At 36.6% G+C, this 21,481-nt stretch overlaps 1 protein-coding gene across 2 annotated transcripts in view; it reads right to left on the reverse strand.

The window, feature by feature from the left end:
• LOC150106122 (uncharacterized) overlaps window positions 1-21,481 on the reverse strand; it is a 273,819-nt gene that overhangs the window by 3,679 nt on the left and 248,659 nt on the right. For both annotated transcript variants that reach the window (XM_090394494.1, XM_090394493.1), the window contains one exon: window positions 5,285-5,410. In XM_090394494.1, coding sequence (XP_090250620.1) covers window positions 5,285-5,410 — 126 coding nt within the window. The remainder of the gene's footprint in view (window positions 1-5,284; window positions 5,411-21,481) is intronic.

Consider the following 21,481-nt stretch of genomic DNA (forward strand, 5'->3'; position numbering starts at 1 on the left):
TCCCCGCCCCCCCCCAATTTGGAGAGAGAGTGACCATGTGGTTTTGACTTGGAAGGTGAATAGACATGCAGGAGTATCAAAGAGAAAGGAATTTATGTGGAATTATAAAGCAGGTGATTACAATAGTCTTAGATATCAACTTGGGGGAGTTCCATGGAGGGAGAAATTGGAAGGACAAGATATCATTAGGGCTTGAGAAATTGTGAAGAAATATTTATTAGCAACAATAGCAAGCTGTATACTACAAGTGAAAAAGAGAACAGAATTTGGTGTAAAGTGGATGGATAAACAATAACAAACAGGAACTGCAGGTATAAAGGTTATGGAAGAGATATAAGGAGAAGAGTGGAGACCAGATGCAGGAAGAATACAAGACTCAAGCCAGGAGATTTTGACTAATATGGTAAAGAAGACAAAACTGATATATGAGAAGAGATTGGCCCTGAGATCCAAAGAAAATCCTAAGGAATTTTTAAGCTATATTGCCAGTAGAGGAGAAATGATTGCGGAAGAATGATGGATAAAAATAGGAAACAGAATGACAGAGTGTCAGAGTGGAGTTGTTCATTGAACACTTTATTGGAATATTTCATCCTGGAGAAGTAGGTTTTAATACTAGAGGAATAAGGCGGGTTTCATGGTTTAGAAGTATAAAAGGAGAGTGCGTTTCAAATACTGAGTACTGAATGTCATTAAAACAGTGGGACTGGATGGAATTTCACCATGGGTTTTGAGAGTATGTGCTAAAGAAATGACAGCTCCATTGACATGGCTTTTCAATGAAAGTCAGGCAAAGGGAAAGGTATCCAAGGAACTGGAAAATAGACAAGATAGCCACTGCATAAGGGCGGCAGCAGACTGGAAGTGTCAAATTATAGACCAGTTTATGTTTCATCAATAGTTGTTAAAATTTTGGAGTAATTAGTGAGGGACCATATAAAGCAATGGGCAGATGAGGGTAATGTTATCTGTGAGCATCAACATGTATTCATTAAGGGATGCTCTTGCTTTAGTAATATGATTGCCTTTTATAATAAAGTGATAACAGCGGTTAATGAGAGATTTTTTTTTTATTTTACAAAGGCATTTGACAGAATACCACATGATAAGCTGATATTTAAGTTGCAGCACATGGGTTTAGATGTCAGGTTAGTGAACCGGATTCATAATTGGCAATCTGATAGGTATCAGAGAATTGTGAATATCAAGAATGCAGAAGGTTACAAGTGAGTTCCCACAGAGCACAGTACTGGGACCTGTACTGTTTGACCTTTTTATTAAGAATTATAGACACGTAAACACAAGATTATTTTAATATTTGCCAAATATTTCAGTCTAAAAATAACAGACTATCTTCAGTGGCTACATAGGAATAGTTTTTAACAAGGTGGAATACCAACAAATTCAAAAGTAGAACGAGCCATGTGATATTACATTACTAAGTATTAAAGAGAGGAAAAATTTCATCAGAGTGATGATTAAACCATGACCTCCACATCCCGAAGCGGGCCCCCTACCTGTCGCTCAGGTTAAGGACAATGCATTGCTATACAGTCTCCATGGTTTAGGATCAATTTGTTTAAATGATAACAAAAGTAATATTTATTTAAAAACTACCAACATCTACATAATACAAACTAATAATAATATTCAAAATTACTTCAAAGTATATTTTCTAGCTTTTGTCGACGCAAATATAATTTGTTCATTGACGATACAGTAAAAGATCTGAGAGGAACTATTAATTTGTTTGCTGATGATGCAAATTGGGTAGAGCAATAGTGAATGCACATGTCAAAATTTTGCAGGATGATTTGGATAGATTGAAGGACTGGGCTAAGGAGAACGGATGTCAATTTAATGTGGCAGAGTGTAAGGTTATGCATTTTGGGGTGAAAAGATTAGCAGCAGTATATCACATTGCTGGAACTGTACTCCAGGAGATTGACGAGACCAGGGATTTGGGGGTGTTGGTGGATAGTGAGTTGAAGTTTAGGGGGAACATTGCAAAAGTGGCTAAATCAGCTCATCAAATCACTTGGTTACTGAAGAATACTTTGATGAGCAGAGACAAGCAAGCAAGTTATTGTCCCTCTGTATCGAGCCTTGATAAGATCCCATCTTGACTACTGTGCCCAGATCTGGGCGCCAGGGTTTCTTCTTGATGGAATGGAGGTGGGAGAATCCAGAGGCGAGTGACCAAGATGATAGCAAGTCTATGGAATGAACCTTATGAGAACAGGTCGAAGATTTGTGGGTTGCAGAAATTGGTTGATAGGCAGAAAAGGGGTGATAAGATTGAGACATTCAAATTACTGAAGGGTTTCTATAAGATTAATTCAGAGGATATTTTTCAGAACAGGACTGGTGGTGGGAGGACTAGGGGCCAACCATGGAAACTGGGCAAGAGTGTGGTTAGCAAGGGTGTTAGAACTAGTTTTTTACTTGGAGAGTGGTGAATGAGTGGAATAAGTTGCCGGTCTGTTGTGGGTTCCATGACTGTGAATAAGTTCAAGGCAAATATGATAGATACTGTGTGGATGTTGAATAGTTGTTCTTGACATGATGTTTAGGGCCTCCCTTAATGAGTCTAGGGATTCCTTGGAGTTGCCCATGATGATAATAATAATAATAATATAATAAATTTAGTTTAATCCTTTATCCAAGTGTGAGCAAACAAAGTTTGCACCTGAAAATATCTTCAGGACTGGTGTAAGGCAGTACAACACCAGGCAACTCGTTGCAAAGGGGGAGCAAGTTTATATCACTCCTATCTAAGTATCTCCCATAATGCAAAACACATCTCCTTGTGGATACGTATAATGTTATGCATTAAGGGAAAGGCCACTACCCAGACTAGTTTCGACCTTTATTGAGGTGTATTTAAGTAAAGACCTCTCTAAAAATTAGACGATCCCAAAAGATCGCCCAACTCAGCGTTGTTTCACTCAGTGACAGCCCCACCCCTTCACCAAGAAGAACTTCTCAGCATTGGCTCTACCCAGTGGTAGGCTCACCCCACCACCAGACAGAGCCATAATCTCAGCAGTGGCCCTACTCAGAGACAGGCAAAAACCTACCCCAAGCAGAGCCTCTCATATACCTCTCTTCAGTGGGAGCCGGGCCCAGATGTGGAGATAACAGAAAAGCAATAGCAAGGTCATCTCTACGTATAGGAGTTGCCAAAAGGTGTGCCACCTTTTTTTATTAAATTATTCTGGATTTAGAGAAAGATGTTGAAAGTTTATTTTTCACTTGGTTAGACTATAATAAATTTAATTTAATCCTTTATCCAAGTGTGAACAAACAAAGTTTGCACCTGAAAGTGTCTTCAGGACTGGGGTAACGTAGTACAACACCAGGCAACTTGTTGCAAAGGTGGAGCAAGCTTACATTACTCATATTTGTAAATTTAGGGACACAAAAAAAAAAAAAAAAAAAAAAAAAAAAAACACATGTTCAACAGATTATTTTATTAATTACTAAGAAAATAAAACTCGACGTTTCGAACCCCTGTATTATCGAGGTCATCATCGGAAGAATACAAGTGTATAAGGAACCAAGCTACATACTCATGCCCTGTATACCGGTAAACTAAATCTATGTAGTTAATTGATCCTTTTCCCTAGCCTTACCTCTAGTGATAAAAAAATAAATAAATGTTAAAAAAACGTTTAATTTTCTTGAACAAAAAGCTCTGGAAAGACTTTTATTGGGATTATATTGATCAAGTGCATATAATAAACAACTAAGTTATACCAACTAGTTTCACCAACTAAGTCTGTTGGCATCTTCAGGGTACATAACTGATGTACGGCACTAAAAAGTAAAAAACTGTTACAAACTATAATCAACCGATTCCAATTATCTTAAACAAAGAACAGAGCGCGAACAATACATTCATAGAGCGTGGATGATATCACTTGTTGTTATTTAGAAACGTTCTATAGTTGGCACTATAATTCAGTTCTGGCGAGTTGAAGGATCTGATAAGGGTCTTCCAGATCACGGGCAAGATTAGTCCTTGGTTCCTGTTAAGGTTTTGTATACAGCAGGCAACTGTGGTGGCCTCCTTAAAAATTCGGGAGCAGAAGTCCTCCTCCATGTAAGGAGTGAGGACTTCTATCCCACTCTATGGTATGGTTCATTCTTGAGAAATGAAAAGCTAACCCCAATTTTTCTTCTCTGTTATTATTGACGTCACCTATGTGTTCTTTTTGCCTAATTTCACGGCTCCTTGAAGTTTGGCCGATGTAATTCAAGCCGCATGAGCATGGTATGTTATAAACTCCAGCATATTTGGAGAAAGGATGGCTATCTTTTGGAGATCTTAAGAATTGTCTAATCGTTTCTGTGGGTTTAAAGGCCACTCTTATTTTATGTGGTCTAAGGAGTCTAGCAATCTTATTGGAAACTGTCCCTAAGTATGGAATGACGATGGTAGAAATATAACGTACATCATCTTGTTGTCTTTGTCGGGATTCAGAGAAAAGTATCTTGTGGACGAGTCTTCGAGGAAATCCATTCATGGTAAGGTTGGTGGATATCAGGGATAAGTAACATTGAGGATTGCTGCAATACTGAGGATACTGACTTGCATAGAGAAAAGAGTTGTCATTCCATTGTTTAAAGCCCTGATCAGACCACACTTGGAATACGGCTGGCCGAGTGGTTAGCATACCTGCTCCCCCAGCCAAAAGGATGCGGGTTCGAATTTTGCCATGGGCATGGATGTTTGTGATTGTCTGTGGAAATACTAGTGGTGGTGGTCCGCAATAGAAGGCATTAGTGTAGTTGGGGTCAGTTGGTGGATTGTGAGTGGTTGAGAGACAGAGTTGGTAGATGCCCTCTCTCGATGAGTCCTTGGACTTCCTGGAGGTGACAAATGATAATAATAATAATAATAATTTGGTCCCCATGATTTGAAGGAGATAAATTAATGGAAAGGGTATACAGAGGCAGTTAACAAAGATGGTATGAAGACAAGCTGAGAGAATGTGGATTGCAGTTTGGTAGATAAAAGAAGGAGAGGTAATATGATTGAGACTTTTAAACTGTTGAGAGGTAGTTACAGGGTAGACATTGGGGAGTTCTTTCGCTTAGTGGAAACAGAGGGAAGGAGCGAGGACAAGGAGCCATTCCTCGAGGTTACGAAAGGAAACTGTGAGCAAGAGGATGAGGAGTGGTTTCTTTGCATGGAGAGTGGTTAAACCGTGGAATACCATCATAATAATAAATTTTTGATCAAATCTCAAATTTGCAAATGAAAATTTCTTTAACTTACCTGGATTTTACCCATTTTAAAGCTCTCTCTATAATTCTTCAGATGTTTAGCAACATATTTTCCATTCAATCTAGACTGAAACTGCTGAAATTTGACTTTTACTAAATGACATATATATCTATGCTTCTGTAAGAAATGCACATAATTTAGAAGAAAGTTAGTAATAAATAGAATATCCTTGCATTTGGAAATGAAATTTTCAATATGAAAGCCATGTAAAATTAAACTGCTGATTCAATTAATCTTATTACTTTAGTTTTAATAAACATTTAACATTAAATTTAATATAAACATTAAACATTTAGAGTATTCTAAATGTTTTGTGTTATTCTAATATGCTGAAAACATTTTTTTTTTTAATATTAACACTCAATATACACAAAGGCTGCTTTTTGGGGGGGGGGGATGTCTTATGTAAGCAGCTAGCATGTTTGTGAGAGTGAAGAACATTTTGGATTTATATGATGGTAAAACGCGATCAAACAGCATTATGATAGCAGAGGTTTTAACCAGTTAAACAAAATATTTTCATCAAATCAGGTTATCAAGGTGGAAAGTAAAAACCAGATATTGGAAACAATCTGGAACTCAATAAAATTTGAGAATGCTTGCATGCATAAATGGAACAGAGATGTGGCTAAAAGATGAATTACAGAAATAACAAGTGCACTTGACCTTCCCACTGACCAAGGTGGATGAAATAGTCAGACCACCTTAGCATTTTTCATGGATCAAAACATCACTGGCATTCTACCTTTTATCATGTAATTACTGTTCTCTACCGTTAATCCCTTAGCAGTGATTTTAAGAGACATTAGCAGATTAACTGTAGTGAAGCAACCTTCGTGCCACTTGACTTTATGTGTACTGTGTTACTTGGAATTTCCTTTACTGTCCTTTGATACTGGACCTTTTTTTGATGCACTATTTATTTATTGGTTCTCTTTCCAAAAATATAAACGAATTTCACGTGTGAAAATAAATAATCAATCCTGAAATGACCAGAGATCAATGCAATGCCTCTGCAATGAATAAATTAAAGATACCAAGAAATTATATACTTGGTTTAATCCTTTATCCAAGTGTAAGCAAACAAAGTTTGCGCCTGAAGTATTTTCAGGACTGGGGCAATTCGTATACGGAAGCTAAGACTTCACATCACTTGCTTTAGTATCCCATAATGCAAAACACATCTCCTTGCAGACATGTATAATGCTATGCATTATGGGAACGGTCACTACCCAGACCAGTTTCGACGTTTACTGAGATCTCTTCAGTGGGAGCCAGACTCAGAGGTGATACTAAGATTGAAGTAATGCAGAAGTCATATTTTCATATACGAGTTGCCAAAAGGTGTCACACCTTATTATTAAATTACTCTGGATTAGAGAAAGTTGTTAGAAGTTTTTTCACTTGGTTATACTATAAATTAAACTTTTATAGTATAACCAAGTGAAAAAACTGCTAACAACTTTGCAATGAATTTTTTTGAGTATCAGTAAATGCAATGTCTTTTATTCTTCAAATCAGTGCAATGGAACAAAACAATTTATAAAAATGAGTTGCTGTTTTCAACCCCTCTCACCCTTTCCCACCCTATATAAATATAAAAAAAAACGCTCCGCCCATCCTTAATAATATAATATATATGTATATACAGGGTGTTCGGGATAAATTTGACATATTTATAATTAATTATATTTTTCCGTAAGTTACATGTATTAACACACACTTCTCTTCATTTAAAAGTTTGGACCCTTCTTCATTCATATACAAGATGTCAGAAAGGATGGATAGCTGGAACCCACCTGAATCATGGAAGAGAATAACTTGTATCATGATGATTCGTGCCCGCCATCAAAATAAGGATATTACGACTGCTGCCCAATGCTCCCTGAATACAGTAAAAACAATCAGGCATGAACTAGAGACTTGCAATGGTGACTACGAGGATGTAGCAAGAAGAAAGATCCCTAGCAGACGATCTGATTGCGTTCGTACAGCAGAATTCCTCGCAAATCTGCAGGAACAGGTGTTGAAGAACCCTGGCATTGGAATTCGGGCTTTGTTCGTGGAGTTGCTAACTGTAGTCAAGCCCTGGATAACAAGGGTAGCCAATGGTAGGCCGTATGTATGGCAGCAGGATTCGGCCCCTTGCCACACCTCTGGGAAAAGTCAAAAATGGTTGTCTGAAAATTTCTACGACTTCACCAGTCCAAATGTTTGGCCTCCAAACTCCCCAGACCTTAACCCCATGGATTATTTTGTATGGGGCGCAGTTGAAAAAGACACCAATCGCACTTCCAGTAATACAAAAGCCCAGTTAATGGATAAAATTAAAACAGTTTTTGCGGCCCTTCCCAGGGAGACTGTAGCATCAGCTTGTTCGAGGTTCCGAAGCAGAATTGAAGCTGTGATCGATGCTAATGGTGGTTATTTTGAGTAAATCTTGTTGATAGTATTGTAATTAACTCTGCCTGTAATGTTTTTTTGTCAATTCATTAAATTTAATAGATACAAAGAAGATTTTCTTTTTCCTTACGAAACTGTCAAATTTATCCCGAACACCCTGTATATATATATATATATATATATATATATATTATTCAAAAAAACCCAGATTTATTTCATTTCTATTTTAATTCTTCCACATTGCATACCCCCCCACACACAGTAGTTTGGACATCGCAGAAAGAAGAAAAGCCACAACACCCAGAAAAAAGTATGTGTAAATTTCTCTTCCTTTATGCTACATATATTTATTGGTAAATATACATCTACAATGCCCTAAAAATCCGTGAGTAAAAAGCCAATGACATTTAAACAGGGGCACTCCTAAACAGAAGCAGGCAAAATTGCCATAAATATAATAATTTATATCCTTAAGTATAGTTTCTGGGAAAATTCCCATGTTACTCCTCTTAAACACTATTATTATAATTACGGCTATTATAGCCTGTTTTTGTTTAGGAGTGTCCCTTATTTAAATACATTGGCTATCATTACTCAATAAAGGGGTATGTATATATATATATATTTTTAGGGCATTATGGGTGAGTATAGAAGGCAATTATGGCAGAATAAAAGAGGTGGAAAAATTATGTACATACCTTGTTTTGAGTTTATAATGCCTTCCAATTCCATGATCCCACTGAAAGTTGTTTATAAATGGGGGGGGGAAGAACATAGGGGGATGTTTTTGACGGGGGAAATAAGTTTGGAAACCCGTGTTACTATTAATAATATATATATAAATATATATATTATTTTGTTCAGGAATGCATTTTGTTCAGATATTCCGGAATGGAAATATTGCAATATTCTTCATTATTCATTATTCTTCTTCACTTCAGGGATTGCAATATTCCCATTCCAGAATATCTGAACACAAAAAAACATCGCAACATCAAAAAGAAAAATAAAACACAGAGTACAGGGAAGACAGAAATTGCAGCTCACGTCCTTGAACAGAAACATATCCCCCCAAATCGACAAGGCCATAATCATAGACAAACAAGACAACGAAACAATGCTCAGAATATCCAAAACTATTGCCATAAAATGCGATGAAAATTCTATCAACGTCCACTGCCCCTACCTAATTTCCGAATGTTAGACAATCCAGAACTTACAAATTAAGCCACGCCTCCGGCTATGTAACGACCACAAATGCCCTTATTTGGCAGATGCAACTTGCAGCCATGACATTGCCCTACACTCATTCCAACAAAGTTCCGATGACGGTCAGTCGACCAAAATGGTCTATACACCCCGTTAACCCCTGCCCCAGTTTACACATAAGTATACCCTTCCCCTTCGTTTCCCCCCCCCCCCCCCCCCACACACACACACAAAAATGCGCCCCTAAACAAAATAATAATAATATATATATAGATATTTATGTATATATTATTACCCGGGTTTCCAAACTTATTTCCCACATCAAAAACACACCCCCATGTTCTCTGCCCCCCACCCCCGTTTATAAACAATCTTCAGCGGGATCACGGAATTGGAAGGCATTGTAGACTCAAAACAAGGTATGTAAATAATTTTTCCACCACTTTCATTCTGCCATAATTGCCTTCTATACTCACCCATAATGCCCTAAATATATATATATATATATATATATATAGCCCTTTTTTGAGTAATGATAGCCAATGTATTTAAATAAGGGTCACTCCTAAACAAAAACAGACTATAATAGCCGTAATTATAATAATAATTTTATATCCTTTCGTTTTACTGACAATACAGAGTAATTTTTTTTTTCACACACTTTTCAAACATTTGTTTGCATTGAAAATTATTAGGTTAAATATTTATAATTTTTTAAAATAACATTTATTGAAATAAATGACCTTCTGCTTTCTTTCCTTGCAAAATACCATTACTGTCCGACCACAGGTGCAAGAACCCTACCCTGACTGACACAGTGCCAAGAAGAGTCAATTCATGTTGAAGGGAATAAAATACAAGGCAATGTATGAAATCGTCACCAACATGCAAAAATCATGTACTTTATGCGTAATATTTTCCAACTGTTCTACAAGTAAAATAGTTACCACTTTAAAAACTAGAATTTTCATAAAGAAAAGCTAATTTTCCGACATATAAATAATAAATACACATCATTGATTACCCTATTATCGGAATGGAATCGCCTTCTTCTGCCATGTGCAGAAGTGTTGAGGGGTCTCGCATCTGTGGTCGGATAATACAGGTATCCCTCAATTAACGTGGTTAATTAATCCCTCAATGCTATCACGTATATCAAAATTGTTTTAATCAAATCTAATAATCAATGGTAAAAATTACAATTTGTCCATGATTGATTACTGTATTAATAATTCGTAGGAGGAATGATGTCATCATGCTCATGCCACGAGGCTTGCATGTTTTTGCGTGGTAAATGTAACCCTGCAGAGCTCGCGGTGGTAAAAATTGCAGCGTAGGTCATGGTATATCTCAGATATACATTCATTACTAGTATGTGCTAAAATGCAATAAAACATAAAGAAAAAAACACTGCAAATATAATACATGATGGTACAAATTAATGGATATTGAATCCAACATTATTTCATAGCCGAATATAGAAACTACAAGAGTTTTGTGCCGAATACATAGAAACTAAAAGTTTTGGCAGATGCAAGCATAAGCAACATTATGGGCAACTCGTAGTAAAGGTGGAGTAAGCTCCAGATCACTTTCCTTAGTATTTTCCATAATGTAAAGCACATCTCCTAGAGGATATGTATGATAATTAGGATATGTATGAATATTTATTTTCAGTTACAATCTAGAAATTATTGAACAAAGAATAAAAAAACAGCAACTAATGAACATTACTGACATTGGAGATCATGGAATTTACTGTCAAATATCACAAACCTTAACATAACATGTGAATGCACAGCTACTCATGACCTCCAAGCTATACACTGAATTGTGTAAGAATATTTATATTAAATATTTTGCATGTATCTGTCAGATCAGCTGTGAGCCCCCAGAGGTTAAAAGCACGTTAATCAAAACTCTTGCCGCAATTAATTTCGCTGCGTTAAGCAAGGGATATAGTTCGCCCACAGTTTGTAGATCACTGCTTGGCATCTTGCCAAGAATTGTCGATTCATGCTGCAGGGCAGAAAGAAATTAAGGATGTACTAAATGGTCGCCAACATGCGAAATCACGTGCTTTATAGGTAAAATTTCCCAACTGTTATACAAACAACATAGTTAACTACAATGATCATAAAAGAGATGTTAATTTTCCAACATGTAATAATAAACAACTCATCCTACAATACGGACTGATTACCCTATTATCGGAATGGATTCTCCTCCTGTTGGCATGCGCAGAAGTGTCGAAGGGTCTCGAATCTGCGGGTGTACTATACCTGTTTTTTTTCTGTTTTATACAATTTTTTTTTCTTGTTGTTTTTATGAGTCCGCGCAGTTAGCCTAGTGGTTATGTGCTTTGCAACCATATGCCTAGGGAAGGAGTGTCCTAGGTTCGATTCCCGTCGGTGACGTGAGGAGCTGAAGGATCTTCCTCAGCCATAGCCAAGTTAGCCAGTCTTGGGCCTGAACAGCAGGGTTTTTTCCCCAGTTTATTCTGGGGTTTTTCATCACGCAAAGCAGACAAACTGGCCTTGAGAACTTAACACTACAGGCCATAGGATATACCAGGGCATAGGGCTGACCACCGTATCCTGTAAACGGATTGAGGTCCAATGATCAATGGACCCTCGACACCGCAAGGTAAAAGAGGGTATAAAGAAGATGAGATGAGTTGTTTTTATGATTGCGAGACTTTTTTAATATCAAATAATTTATAACATGTTATTTCGGCATGGACTCTTTGCCATCGTCTTTTGCTTAAACTTGCAACAGATGATATGTATGAGTGTGTGCACGTGCGTGTTTGTGTGGGATGAACATTACTATAATATCCAGTGCTTAACCACTGTAGATATGTTGAAAATAGTCATCCCTCGACTTACGCCTGTTATACTATAAATTAAATTGTTATATTGGGAATTGGGTTAAATTGGGAATGAGCCTTCAAGGTACGTCAAAATGTTATTTATTTCCCACAAGGAAATAAATAACATTTTGACCGTACTTTTAAGGGAATAAATAACATTTTTAACTGTACTTTCGAACAAGATGCAAGTAAGTGTAAAGTAAAAAGGTTTCTATTTAGCAATATAATATAATAATAATCATGTGCATCATATGCAGCGATGACAGCGAATTCAGGGGCTTCACCAATCAGCACGTGCCTTCAATAGTTCCTCTGCTGAGCCTGTGTTTGAGAAATAGGTTATTTGTGATCATTGAATATTTCACGACATTTTGTGCAACATAGCCCTCTACACACCCAATCAAAAAACCTAGTGAAGAATCAGAGAAAAAGAGACGAGCAATTGATCTTGAAACGAAGTTGCAAGTTATAAAGCAACATGAAGCTAGTAAGCCCGTCAATGTGATCACACATGACTTCAGATAGGCTCATTCTACAGTGACAGCCATTTTGAAAAATAAGGATAAAATTGTAGAGACTATGAAAGGATCTGCTTCCATTAAATCGATGATAGTGACGACGCAACGACAAGGTCCTATCGGTGATATGGAAAAGCTATTTGCATCATGGATAGAGGACCTGAACCAAAAGCACATACCCTTAGCACTATGACCATAACTGCTAAGGCACTAAGTCTCTTTGACATGTTGAAGGAGAAAGCAGGGTCCAATTATGACTACCAATTCAACACTTCTTCCGATTGATTCATGAGATTCACGCAAAGTTTTGCGCTGCATAACATGAAAATGAATGGTGAACCTGCAAATGCCAATGAGAAGCCTGTCAAGGAGTTCGTGGTGAAACTGCATAAAATTATTATTACGGGGGAAAATTATTTGCTACAGCAAATATTTAATATGGATGAGACCTCCGAGCAGACATTCATCCACCAAAAACTATGCCTGGTTTCAAAGATCTTAAAGTCCATATTTCGATTCTGTTGGGGGGGGCGAGGGTAATTTGGCTGGATAAACTGAAACCATTTGTGATATGGCATAGTGAGAATCCATGAGCCTTCTAAAACATTAGGAAGCATACTCTTCCAGTTCATTATCAGAGCAATAAGAAGTCATGGATGACTCAAAAATTGTTTGAGGATGCCTTAATCAAATGTTATGCAAGTGAAATGGAAAGCTATTGTGTGAAAGAAAATATAGATTTAAAATTTTATTAATTCTAGATAATGCTCCAAGTCATCCACCTTACATCAGTGATCTTCAAAATCAAGATTATGCTTCTCCCTCCAAACACTACTTCATTGATCCAACCAATGGATCAGGAGGTTCTTTCTGTGTTTAAGGCTTATTATCTATGGAGAACTTTTTCACAAGATAATAAAGGAAATGATCAGACTCTCATGCAATTCTACAAAGCATTCAATATTTATCATGCCATTACAAATATTGCTGTGTCTTGGGACGAGGTGACCTCTCAGTGTGAGTGACATATGGAAAATGACATTAAAATGTTTGTGCATGAATTTGGAAGTTTTGAAAAAAATAAAGACCTTTTTAAATTGAATGAAGAAATAGTGGGCCTAGCAAACAATCTGAATCTTGAAGTGAATGATGACGACATACTCCGCTCACAAAAAGTGCCTGATCTGTGAAGAGTTGACCAACGAAGAAATGGTCAAACTGGAGGAACAATGTGTTGCAGAAGAAGAAGAAGAAGAAAAGGAAGAGTGAAAAGAGAAACAAGAAGAGGTAGTTAAGCAATTCACAGTGAAGGGTCTTGCAGAAATGTTCTCTGAAATTAGCGATGTTCTCAAAATGGCTGAAGACATGGACCCCAATGTTGAACGCTACTTATTAGCAGAAAGGAAAGTACATGATGCATTTGTTTGCTATAAACAAATTTATGATGAAAAGAAGAAGAGGAATAAGCAAAGCATGTCAGACATTTTAATCAAAAAACAAAAGGTTACACTAGTAGAGCTGCAGCTGGTCCTTCACATAGGGAAGGTAATGAAGATGTGATTGTGGAGGAAGATTTGGATGATGATTCTCCTGTTTTATAGTGGCAGTAACACACAGCACAGTTTTGTACTGTGTGTTAAGGTTTAAAAATTAAAATGACAGTATACTTATTATGGTTAAGATCCTGACCCTTATAACTCTGTTGATTTAATATATCAACTTATGTCCTGCCGGATAGAACGGAACCCTGACATAAGTCAAGGGATGACAGTATATGAAGAATATCCTATATGGACTGATTCAAAATTTATGCTCATTCTGAAGATTCTCAAAATGCACCCACCCTCCTTTCCTCAAACTGAGTTATAAATAACTACCCTGCCTAAATTTCTACTGGTTTGAAAGTTTTGGCAAACAGTATTCAAAATCTATTACTTCATTTTTACCATTTTGACAAAAGAAATAAGGCAATAATGTTGTATCCATCGAAGCATGTACTTCTAATCTGGACTATTTCTTTGCAATCTAAAATCAGCTGTTCAGCTGTCTGCTGAAGTTATTCTAAGGTTCAGAAATAGTCTATTATATTTTCACTATGTAAAACTGTTTATATGCATGCCACAAAAAAAGAAAGTTCACTAATATGTTTTTTTTTCTTTAACCCTTTCTGACATGAATTTTTTTTTCCGAGTGAAAAAATATATAATAATAATAATAATAATATTATTATTATTATTATTAATATATTCTGGTAGCAAATATTCAACTTCTCAGCTTATACTTTATAATCCAATATATGCATATTATTCTACTAAGTCATAAAAACCGATATTGGTAAGATTTATACGTACAATACATACTACTACTATCTTCACTAGGCATCTACAGATGCCGTATGGTCACTCCGATGCTCGGTGATGTGCCCACCAGGCCTCGCCATGTAGTCCTGTTGTTTGCTTTTCTGGCGGCCTAAACTCTCTGAAGATCAGTCACTCCACACACACACCATCCATCCATCTCATTGATGGTCTACTCCTGCCTCTTTTTCCAGGAACTTTACCTTCTATTACTGTTCTGAGAAGTCCCCCTTTCATCCTTTTTATGTGTCCAAAATATTTTAACTTCTGTCAATATCCTTAAGGAGCCTTAAAGTTCTGCTGATCTTTTCTAACATCCATTCAGTATATGTATGCCTTTCAGTATATGATATCCTCAACAGCCTTCTGTAACACCACATCTCAAAAGCAGATATCAGTTTCTTATCTGGCATCTTTAGGTTCCAAGTCTCACATCCATAAGTCACTGTTGGATAAACAACTGCATCCAAAATCCTCAACTTTGTTTCCATGGAGATAGATCCATCCTTCCAGATTTTAGACAGGTCTCTGACTGTTGTTTTAGCCATTCCTAACCTTTTTCTGACGTCTTCTGAACAGCAATTCTTCACATTAATAATGAATCCCAGGTACTCAAACTTGCTGACTTCCTCAATTGTTTCTCAAGAGCTTCTCTGTTTGTATTTCCTTTGAGAACCATAATCTTTGTCTTGCTAGGATTGAGCTGAAGTCCTCTGTTATTACTGTTCTTGTTAACTTTGTCAAGAATTAGTCCTAGTTCTTCTATGTCATTACAAAGGAGTACTGTATCATCAGCATACCTCAGATTACTGATCAATCTACCTCCTATCCTAATTTCTGTCCTTCCTTTAGTAAATCCATGCTGTTCCTTGCAGAATAGCATGTTTGTCTACCCATTTCTGTATGCGAGTTCTTACCAACTTCTCTAAAATCTTCACTACCACACCAGAGATACTGATAGGTCAGTAGTTAGACACATCAGTTTTTGCACCACCCTTGTACAATATAATTATCATACATTCCTTCCATTCCTGAGCTGAGACTCAAGTTATACAAACATGTGAAAGGCACAGCCAATTCGACTGAACATTCCTTTAGCAAATGGGATGATATTCCATCTGTCCCTATAGATAAATTCTTATCCAGGTTATTCAACAGCTCTTCAACCTCATTTTCACGAATCTCTAACTCTTCATCCAATGTAGCAGTAGCACTGTGCACCATGCTACATACACCCGATTGATATATCTCAGCAAAGTGAACACTCATTTACTGAACAACCTCATTAGCTTCTGCTCAAGTGCCATCTGGATTCAATAAAGTTATTATTCCATTTATATATTCCATTTATATACTTACAGAATAACGATAAAATTCTTTTGGATTGCCTTTAATTTGCATGGCCAATTTCTTTTCATACTCGATTTAGCTTTCCTCACAATACTCGTTATTTTTCTGGCCTGAGCTTTATATATTTCATAACTCCTCTCACTCTTATTCTCACAATATTTTTTCCACATGATCTTCTTCTTGTGGTGCTTAATAAGGTTGGACATCCATTTCACTCCCAACCTATTTATTCTTCAAACCCCAGGGATACATTCAGATACCACCTCATTTAAGGCACTTTTTAAGATTACCATGCATTGCTGACATTTTTCCCATTCAGTAACTGATACCACGGGACCAAAGATAGTATTCTCCTAAGTTGACCAAAATTTCCAGCTTTGTAGTTCAGCATGTAACTTGTTTTAATCAGAGCTTCAATACAAGTAGATACTTCTCAAGAAAGAACCGCATGATCACTGTCACCAATTGGTGGTAAAATAGCCATATTCTTGACAGAGATCCCTTCTGAAGCTATGAGCAAATCCAACACTCTTTGACCTCTAATTCCTTCTTTCACATGCTGCTTAAGAAAATTGTCTCGCAACAATTCAATAAATTCCTGTTCTTTCTTATCATAAGATTTCTCTTTTACCCAATCAATGTTTGGAAAATTAAAGTCCCCCATAATGATCATTCGTTTGGTACCCATAATGCTAAATTGGTGATGCATTTCTTCGTCCCTTGCAACTGAGATGCCAGGTCTGTACCAAACCCCACTATTTATTTCATTATGTTAACCTCCATTTCACATCAGATAGACTCAAACTCACTGCTACATGGGACATTGTTACCATTATTGTTTTCTTGTGTTTCTACCCTAACTGGACTTCAGTCATTTGATATCATTAGTAGCACTCCTGCTCCTCTCCTATCTCTTCTGTCATTCCTAAAAATAGTATACTATTATATTCAATCCCATTTACCATATCTGATTCTCATAGCCAGGTTTCACTAATACCAACAATCTTAGGCCACATCGAACGAACTCAACCCCTTTGTTTCTAATGCTCCTGGAATTTGTGTATAGACATAATAAATTACCACCTAGCCTATTTTTATAATTAGATATGCAAGCTATTTGGTCTTGTTCTAGAATTTTCTCTTTTCCCTCCCAAGACATACTTAAAAGGTCCTGAACCTAATGCACATTTTTCCACCACTTCATCACATACATAACCATGTTTGAAGACATTCATATCTTTATCATGTTTGCAAACCATAGCTGAGCTTTCACACACACACACATGATGCCACCAATGATGCCATCTGTTCACTCCCTTAATTTTCTCAGAACTTTTGTATCTGTGGGCTCTAATCTTTGATCGTGTACTTTATTTCTAACCCAACTCTCAGATCTTTAACTTAAAATTGGTTGAAACACCATTCTTGTATACAACTAGTTTAGTGATTTGGCTAATTTCTCTCTTATTTCATATAAACTTATTCAACAGGCTATCCACAATACCAGCTTTGTTTCTTCTGTTGTCTATTTCTAAAGTTATTTGCCATCCTCATTAAAAATTGTGCATAAATAGTTGAAATAATTTACTTGTTCTATAGGATCACCATTCAGAATGCAGCAGAAGTTTTCTATGTTCCTGCCTCATTTTCATACTTTTGGTCTATTTATTGCTGATTTTCATGCCAAATTTGTTACATCTGCTATTCAATTTTGTGAGAATTCTATAGATTTGCACTAGATGTGTTTAGGCATACAACATCATATCTGATGTTGTATGCCTAACTTTGATATCTCTATCAAAGTTAGGCATATCTCTATAAAAAACTAACTTTGATATCTCTGATTCTAATAACTAGTTTAATGTCACTTTCTTTCACAATGCAATCCATATAGATGATGAATAAGATTGGAGATAATATACAGTCTTGTCTTGCACCTGATTTTACATCAAACTATCTTCCTGTATTCCCTTCAATTTCCTGTTAACTTACAACTTAAATATAGACTATGTATCACTTTCCCTTATCCATTTATTCCATATAATTGTAGTGTTTTGAAAAGTTTTTCTCTAGGTACCTTGTCATATATCATTTCCAGATCTACACGACTTAAGCAGATCTTTGTTATATTCCCATGATTCTTCAACTGTCATAAAGTAAAAATCTGATTTTGACAGCCTCTATTTGGCCTGAATCCAGCTTGTTCTTCTCCAAGTTTCTCTTCCATTATTTTCCACAACCTTTTTTCAAGTATGCTAGAATAAATCTTACCTGAAAAAATTAGCAGAGAATTTGCTTTTTTTTTTTATGGATTGGAACTATGAGCGCAGGATGCTTAAGGGTCAAAGCTGTATAACTGAGAGGAGACCTCCACATTGCCTTTAAAGGAATGCGGGAAACCGACCAAGGCTTCTAACCTAATTTCCAATGTCCAATCTTCACCTTCTCATGGTACACTACTCTGTTCAGTATCTACCAGGATACTAAATGAACGAGGATGGGTTGGCAATTTGGGATTTATCGACCAAACTGTATTCTTATTGGCTTAAAAGAAAATATAAAAATGATGGTACAGAATTTCATGCCAGCTGGGGTGTCATCAGGTTAAACAAGATTCCCGTTGTTTTCGCAAGGGAACCAGGGCAAACAGCAAAAAGTCAGACACTGGAACAAATCTGAAAACACACAAGAACCCAACATCATCAGAGTTAAAGATCGGTACTATCAACACAAGAAGCCTGAATGGCAAAGACATGGAGCTCACTGAGAAATTAGATAAGTACAAGATCGATATAATACGGGTGACTGAAACAAAAAAGACAAAACCGGTGAAATCGTTCTGAGCAATAAATACAAAATGTTATATTCAGGAAATGACAATCAATGCAAAGAAGGAGTAGCCATAGTATTCAACACAAAATACAAGGCTAATCTTCTTGAATGGAAGGCAGTCTCAAGTAGAATGATGTGGGCAAATATGAGAATGGGGAACTGGACAATGAGAATTAGTTGTGCCTATGGTCCCACAGAAGGTTCTACTAAGGTAGAAGTGGAGGAATTTTTTGAGGCTTTAGAAAAAGCAACTGACACAATGAAAAAGGAAAAGTTGGTCTTTATTGGGGATCGAAATAGCGGAGTAGGAAATGATTGTCAGACATAGAAAAATATTGTGGAAAATTTGGAGAAAAGAGCAAAGCTAATAATAATGGCAAATAACTGTTGGATTTCTGCTCAGGACATGGACTGGTTATTACTAACACCCTGTTCCAACATAAAAATGTGCACAAATTCAATGGAGAGAAGAGGCAAGGAATAAGAAAAGTCTCATTAACTATGTTATTGTCGATAGTGATGTTTTCTCCCTGGTGCAGGACACCAGAGTGCACACAGGATTTGAAAGTGGAAGTGATCACTATTTAGTCTTTAGTCTTGAGCAGGATAAAATTGAATAATATGTAAGAAAGTTTTAAAGTGAATAAAAGTTGAGCAGCTCTCAGATGTGAACTGTAGACTAAAATACACAAAGATTATTGAAGAAAAAATGAAAGAGTTTGAACAGGAACCAAACCTTGGAGACTCAGTGGCAAGTCTTGAAGAAACGTCTGATTGATTTGGCCAGAGAGGTAGGTAGTGAGGTTGTCTGCAAGGATAGAAAAATCAGAACTCCATGGTTGACACCAGAAGTTAAAGAGACAGTGAAGGAAAAGAAGAAAGCATATCAAAAGTTCCTGGCAAATAAGTCAGCTTGTGCTCTTAGAGAACAAAGAGACAAATGTAAGAAAGCCAAACACTGTGTAAAACTAGCTAAACAAAAGTCATGGGAGGACTTTGGCAAGAATATAGAAAATAAATATCAAGAAGGTGGCAAAATATTCTGGAGGTTGTTGAAGAAGTTTAAGAATGGAGGAAAGAGTGCTATAAAAGGAATTAGAGATGATAAAGGTGACATGAAAACAGGAGAAAAAGATATCCTTGAAGTATGGAGTAATTACTTTGAAAAACTGCTAAATGAAACAAGCAGTGATGATAGCACAGTGGTAAAAAACATTGACCAGGCATGCAGTCAGGAATACATATCCATACTTGAAGTAGAAAACGACATCAAAGGCTTGAAATGTGGAAAGGCAGCAGGAGTAGATGATATTCGACCAGAAATGCTGAAGTATGGTGGTATAAGAGTCTTACAGTGGCTGCACTGCATAGTTCAGAAAGCCTGGACAGAGGGACGAATTCCCGATGATTGGAGTAGAGCTCTCATAGTACCTATATACATAAAATGGGAAATAAAACTGAATGTGAGAATTACAAGGTATATTCCTACAGAGTGTTCCTGGTAGGATTTATGCAAGTATACTTGAGAAACAGTTGAGAAGAATTGTGGAAGAAAAGCTTGGCGAAGAACAAGCTGGATTCAGGCCAAATAAAGGCTGTCAGGATCAGATCTTCACTTAATGACAAATAGTTGAAAAATCATGGGAATATAACAAAGATCTGTATTTAAGTTTTGTCGATCTGGAAAAGGCATATGACAAGTTGCCAAAAGAGAAGCTATTCAATACGCTACAGTTATATGGCATCAATGGGGCATTATATCAAGCAATACTTAGTCTTTATTTGAGTTGTAAGTCAGCAGTTAGAACTGAAGCAAGTACAAGAAGATGGTTTAATGCTAAATCTGGTGTCAGACAAGGATGTACATTATCCCCTCTGTCATTTATTATCTATATGGATCACATTATGAAGGAAAGTGGTATTAAACCTGTGTAACAAGTGTTATTTGTACTCCCTGAAGATGTTTCATCTCAATGACAGAGATGAAATATTGGAAGCATTAAAATTAGTTTTTAATCCTTTCCTAGTGCTGTCAAAATTGGAAATGTTAATGTCAGCAATTGCTTTATGCAGATGATGTTATACTTCTAAATAAATCCACTACAAGTCTGAGAGGACGACCAAGATATAGGTGGATTGATATGGTAAAAAGTGACTCAGACAATAGAAATGTAAAATCTGATAATGTTGGAGTCTTGACAAGTAACAGACTGATTTGGAGGAAAATTGTAGATAGGAAGTTAGTAATGATGTAAATTTTTCATGTAGTACTATCATATCCTGTACACCCCTTGAGGATACATGGCAGGAATTTGATGATGAACTATGAGTGCTCTACTCCAATCATTGTGTTAAGGCTTAAATACCGAGGAAATCATGTTGGCAGTTTAATGAGGTATTGACAGCGCTAGGAAAGGATTAAAAATTAATTTAATGCATCCAATATTTCGTATCCGTCACTGAGACATATTCAGGGAGTACAAATAACACGTCTCACACACACACATAAAGACAACACAATATTTAATGAAATACGCAGGTGACTCCAAAGTCCTATCTAGATGGTGTGCCCTCTATGGGCATTTGTAGGTGGCCTAGGATGTAAACTGGGAACTCTAATGATTACACTGTCCAACAAAAATAAATT

Source organism: Typopeltis vanoorti, chromosome 6, assembly GCF_054136105.1.
Source record: "Typopeltis vanoorti isolate ZY-2024b chromosome 6, IOZ_Tvanoo_1.0, whole genome shotgun sequence".
NCBI classification, from domain to species: domain Eukaryota; kingdom Metazoa; phylum Arthropoda; class Arachnida; order Uropygi; family Thelyphonidae; genus Typopeltis; species Typopeltis vanoorti.